The sequence below is a fragment of the Bactrocera latifrons genome, unplaced genomic scaffold (assembly GCF_001853355.1).
Source record: "Bactrocera latifrons isolate USDA-ARS-PBARC rearing strain unplaced genomic scaffold, ASM185335v1 scaffold_328, whole genome shotgun sequence".
Lineage (NCBI taxonomy): Eukaryota > Metazoa > Arthropoda > Insecta > Diptera > Tephritidae > Bactrocera > Bactrocera latifrons.
Genome location: NW_017536941.1, coordinates 51370 through 57286, shown reverse-complemented (window position 1 = coordinate 57286; position 5917 = coordinate 51370). Strand labels below are relative to the sequence as shown.

The window sequence follows — 5917 nt, the reverse complement described above, 5'->3', positions numbered from 1 at the left end:
GAAGAAGACAACGATGCTACACTACACTGTCTGCGAGCATGTATATGTGTGTTTATGCATTTATGCGCTTAGATTAGCACTGTTATCTATTTATTTTCACTTTGTGATACATACGCACACCTCATACATACATATGTTAATCAAACATAAAGGTGTGTTAGAAATTTCACCTAGAACTCTTTTCTTCGGTATAAAAATGGTAGTTACGAGACTTTCTCCATTAGTCGTGTGGAGGCAACTCCTTTGGTTGTCTGGAGTTTAGTGCTTATTATTGGATTTGTGAAAATTTAGTTAACAGTGCGTAGTCCTTTAAGGATGTGCGGTGCAAAGGAGTTCTTTGCAGTGCTGCTGCTAACAACTATTTTTAGTTTCGAATTTGGTGATACGGTGATTGTGCCAGCGCTAACGATTAACTCGGCTGAATGGAGAAGTTATGTTGTGAGTGAATAATATTAATTCAAAGTAATATTTAAGAGACTGAAAATATTATACAAGCAAATGAAAAAAATAATATATGACACATGAAGATGAATATGATGAACTGAGTATATTGTGTTTATATCCCGTACAAATACGCTTATATAAAAGTGTAGCGAAATCAAGAAAAAACGTGAAGCTAACTAGTCAAATAAAAAAAAAAAAAAAAAACTTTCTATGAAAGGACTTGAATCTGAACTGATAAATATATTGGAAAATTATAGTTTGGCTCTGACAACTATCGCTGCTCAATTGCGTCAACATATATTGTCCTATGGTCGTGCAATATCGACGATTGTGACAAATGAACATCCTCTTAGTGAAAAATGATGCGTGCCAAAATCAAATCGATATCTTTCGAGTTTACAACWGCGCGCTAGTCGCTCTTCCTTTTCGCTGCTTGGCGCCAATTGGAGATTCCAAGTGTAACCAATCATACTCCGTCTGATCTTTCTCTTCCTCTACTTCACCGGCGGGTACTGCGTCGCATACTTTCAGAGCTGGAGTGTTTTCATCGATTCGGACGACATGACCTAGCCAGCGTAGCCGCTGTCACTTAATTCGCTGAACTATGCTAATGGCGTTGTATATCTCTTACAGCTCATCACTTTTATAAAAGATTTTGCTTTCTTAATTCAACTCTGCAGCTCGAATTATCTACACCATTAATAGTCGTTTGGTCTGAAACCTCGTTTGGCATCAAACGGCGCGTATAGGACCTTCCCGATGCTGATGGAGCTTTTGGTATTGCTCCACATTAGTTTACATAGCCGTATTAGTTTTGTGGGAATAATAAAAGTGGGGTCTCTCATCGGAGGCTATTGYTTCTTTCTCATTGTGAGCTTTTTTTACGTGGCGGGCCCAGCACACAACTCTGGAGGGGGATGGTTCGCTTACTCACTTTAGCTCGCCTTCAAATGAATGTTCTTTAACTATCCTCTGGGTCGCGACGGATACAAATGCGATGGCAAAAACACTCTAACTTATATATGGAGACTTCATCCGAACAATAAAAAGTTACACAAATCTAGGAAAAAACAGTATTTCACGCGGAGGTRGCTGCCATCAAGGTAGCTGTAAATATACTGCTCCAAAGTTCAGTTTCTTTCAGATAGATGTGCATTTACTCCGATAGCCGAGCGGCTGTACTGATTTTTTACTCACTGATTGTGGGAGCCTAAGAGTTCATGACCTCATTAGCAATAGATTTTCCATATTAGACTTGTATRCCCGGTCACAGCATTGGAAATTTCAAAGCCGATGAGCCTGCTAGTGAGGACACAATTTCTTCAATTTCAGATGAATGAAAGCGAGTCATTTTCCGATATCCTTTTGGATTCTGACGTTGGAGCGCTGGTCAACAAACAGAACTTGCGCGACTACGTATCCTTCTAGCACAGGGGGTACCGTAAGAGGTGCTCGAACTATGATACTTGCTCTAAGCAAAAGTGTTATAACTGCAGAAGTTATATGGGGAACACGAGGTGGAATCATATTGTCACTTTCTGCTCTATAGTTCCGCTTTATCTAAACTGATATTGAAATATCTCGTTTGACATAAGTACCTTTGGCGAATCTATTGAAGTGGCTGTGATTATTATTAACCGCCTTAATAAATTTTCCCAAAACGCTTCATCGATCTCTGGGAATCTGGTATCACACACATTTAGGARTTTATGGGTGACACAAAGAACGAATATCTGTCCAAATGAGAMCCAAAGATTTTGGATCCACTCTAAGATTTAATCTGATATACTTAAAATTATAATTTTAGCTTTTTTATATGTTTAAAATCATATCTTTTATTCCAGAGCACTTATGGAAAAACGTACACYAACATTCCAGAATCATATGCGGTTTTCTATTACAACTACAATAACAGATTGATAACTGCGCACAATTTGCAAGCGGATCGGAATCCCAATACTGTCACATAYAGATTAGGTGTAAATCAATTTACCGATATGCGTTTTATACATTTCAAAGCATTGTTCCCCAAAACCACGCTACCAACAACGGCCCCTTCAGCAACAGCACCGCCTACAGTGCAAACTGCCGCAGCGTCATTCGATATTATAACAGAACTACAATTAACCATAACCGTAGAAGATCAGGGAACAGTTTGTAATAGCGGTTGGGCCTATGCTACAGCCAAAGCCATTGAAATATATGCTGCAAGTTTAATGGTGTCTACAGAACGGCTTTCTGCGCAAAATTTAATCGATTGCGCCGGCTCTGGCATCGGTTGTACAAGACAAGTAGCTCAAATCGCTTTCGAATACCTTGTCGGCTTTAGCCAACCATTGTATTCTGTAACAGATTATCCAGATAATAACAAGCTAGCGACCCAAGGTATGTGTGTACCACCCACAACAGCGACAGGTACACCCGTAACTTTAGCTTCGTATTCGCGTATTGATAATCCCGATGATGATACGATTATGCAGTATGTGTCAGCTTTATTCCCTGTAGTCATCGAATATGATCCGACTTCTTTTGACTTTATGGAGTATAAGTCGGGCATTTTCCAACAGCCACGCACAAAAGGCGGTTCCCACTATATGGTAGTTGTCGGCTACGGCACGGATACAACAACAAATCTAAATTACTGGTTGGTGCTCAACTCATTTGGCACTACTTGGGGTGAAGACGGCTACATTCGTATAATACGCCAGTCAAATAAGCCATTAACTACGGTGGCTTTCTTTCCAACTGCATTCGGACCATAAAGAGACGAGCTCAGGCAACWTTTTAGATTAATATTTAAGAAAAATATTTATAATATGAAATAAATGAACTATTGCAATAAAAATTTTTGTACGATTTGCGTTTAAAGTTATACTGGATRTTACAAATTCCGTAGATTCTAAATGGGATGCACGTAGGTAATTAATTGACCGGCCGAAAACGTGAAATTATCTGCTCATCGAAGTGTGCTATCAATAAATGGCACCGTTTTGTTAAAGCATCAAATAGTCGGTTATTATGGAGTGACGGTTACGTTCTCACCGGCATTAATCTTGAAGAAATATGAAGTTTTTGAATCTCGTCAGGTTTCTTCGTCCCAAATGCGACAAGTTTGCTTGTTTACATTGCCCTTTGAGCCAGAAATAGACCTAATCGCTGAAGAAAATTTGGCTCGAAAACGACGCAACTTCTTGGAACTTTTCAAGAGGCCATGGCGCAAAGCGATGTCGCGCCCAGTCGTTCCATACGTCAGTCCAAAGTGCTGCGAACGGCRCCGAATCGATTATCCACGGTCTTCGTGTACACTCTCAGCAATGACTGCTATATTTTCTTCACTCCGTGCTGGAGGTGATCGAATWTTTTCCAAGATTTTATTTCGCATAGTAGGTAGGTCGATACGATTTAGTTCGAATATTTTATTCCATAACTTGTTGCTTTTTTGAGCGCATTATGCCACACATTCATATATCCCTCGGGTACATTGATTTAAAATTGCTAGATTCGATGTKTACCTGCTACTGKTTTTGGCGAATTTTTCATCAGCAAAATCACTTGTCATAGACCGGAACATAGTACTTACTCGCGACAGATCTGAAATATAAGGTGGATACATAAAAAGCTTCCAACCAAGCTTTAAAAGCATCTAGCAAATTACTAAGTTATCGTTAGTAATAAATCTTTACATGTACTATTTTTGGTTTTTTGTATTTAATTTATTTATTGATTTCTTCTACAAGCGGAGCTTTACAGACTTATTTACTAGAAAATAACAATTTCTCCAGAATTCATTAACAAAATATTGATAAACTTATCAACAGCATGATTTTCTCCATAATTTTTTATTGAGTTAATTTCAACTACTATTTTCCACACGACAATAATAGCTGCTTCCAAAGTTTCTTTCGGTTTTGCATTATTTATAATTTCATGGAGTTAAACAATAATGTCTTCGTCACATGTTCATCTTTATTTTATTTTTAGCAACATATAAGTAATACTGGTTGAAATAAAGACAAATACAAAACGATAACATTGAGTTAACAGGTATACTGTAAGCTAGCTGTTAAGTTGAGAGAAAGTCGTTGTATTTATACATAAATATCTATAAGTGAAATTATAAATGATGCAAGTGTAATCTGTTGCAGAAATTAATGTACACCAAAAACAGTTTTAATTACTTCTATATTAGTGGTTAAAAACACATACGATCATTTAGAATTTATGCATATTATTTTTATATTTTATTACAACAGTTTAGTCTTGGTAGCCATTGTCGCTTGCTTTTATTATTAAACACATGCGTTSTTGTGCGTGCTGCTCGCTGCAACCCGTTCAATTCAAAGTTATTTCATTTCGAACAAGGTTGTAAGATTCATATGGTAATTTGTAAAAACAAAAATAATATATAATTCATTTCAATGTTAAGGCGAGATGCCTAAATTTTAATAGAAGCAAAGGCTTTTGAAAGCCGCTTATTGCACAAAAAAAAATTTGTAGAACAAAAGTTTTAATTTGAATCGAGGATATACTTTTGTATACATGCTYAGATTTAATTCTCCAGCTAAATTTTTATCAATTTGCAAAGATTTTAAGGCATGAATCCAGATTATATTCCTTAAAATGCTCAACTTTGAGAATTTATTCTGTACACAGCAAATGATTTTTTTACCTCAGGCATTATTAAACATGTATTTGATTGTATTTTTTTTCAAAATGTCACCTGGACTATCTCCGGAATCGCCATTTATGTAATTGCGCTTCATTTACGACTGTTAAATCTTCGGCTCACAAACTTCAATAAATATGTATATTACTGCAGACATGAAACAATATTCCTTTAATAAAATATTAATTAAATATTTTAAAAGTAATTATTTATTATTTTATAAAAATTAGCATTTGCACGCTTCGTTGTCAATAAAAATAAATACATTTAATACATACAACCGACACGTATGAATAACATGAACCACGAGTGTACACAGCGCATCACGAGCAGTGCAGGGCAGTTATGTAAATGCTGCGCGAAATGCTGTTTATCTTTTGCATGCTTTAAACAGCAAATTGTAAATACAGAAAATGTTCAAATGCAATAACTAACAGCTTATCAGCTGCCAACGTAGCAGAAAAAGTTAATGAAAATGCTGTTCACTGTTAGAATAGCATTGACTCATGAACAGTTTCTTCTGCAATTTTTTGGTGCTCAATGCTAAGAATGTTAATAAATAACTGCGGATGCTAATGAYTATTCTTCAACATTTTCTGTTATTATGGCACTGACTCATTAACATTAACTGCTCGTTTTGGCTGTTAACGCTGTCAGCGCTGCCTTCTGCAAACATGTTGGTAACGTTGCGCATTCTCTGTATGCAAAATTTCGCTGTTTTTTCACGTTGTTATTGCAAAGCCTGTTACTTGTAACAGTTTACTGTTATTTATATATTTTATTATTATAGTTTTTAGTTTTTAATTA

General features: G+C 36.3%; 1 protein-coding gene across 1 annotated transcript; it reads left to right on the top strand.

Annotated features, from left to right (window-relative positions):
- The first annotated feature begins 236 nt into the window (after positions 1 to 236).
- LOC108971147 (ervatamin-C) lies at positions 237 to 3297 on the top strand. Its single transcript, XM_018937014.1, has 2 exons — positions 237 to 438; positions 2289 to 3297. Exons 1-2 carry the CDS (start codon positions 316 to 318, stop codon positions 3204 to 3206), a joined length of 1041 nt encoding a protein of 346 aa, XP_018792559.1. The 5' UTR covers positions 237 to 315; the 3' UTR covers positions 3207 to 3297.
- The last annotated feature ends 2620 nt before the right edge of the window (positions 3298 to 5917 follow it).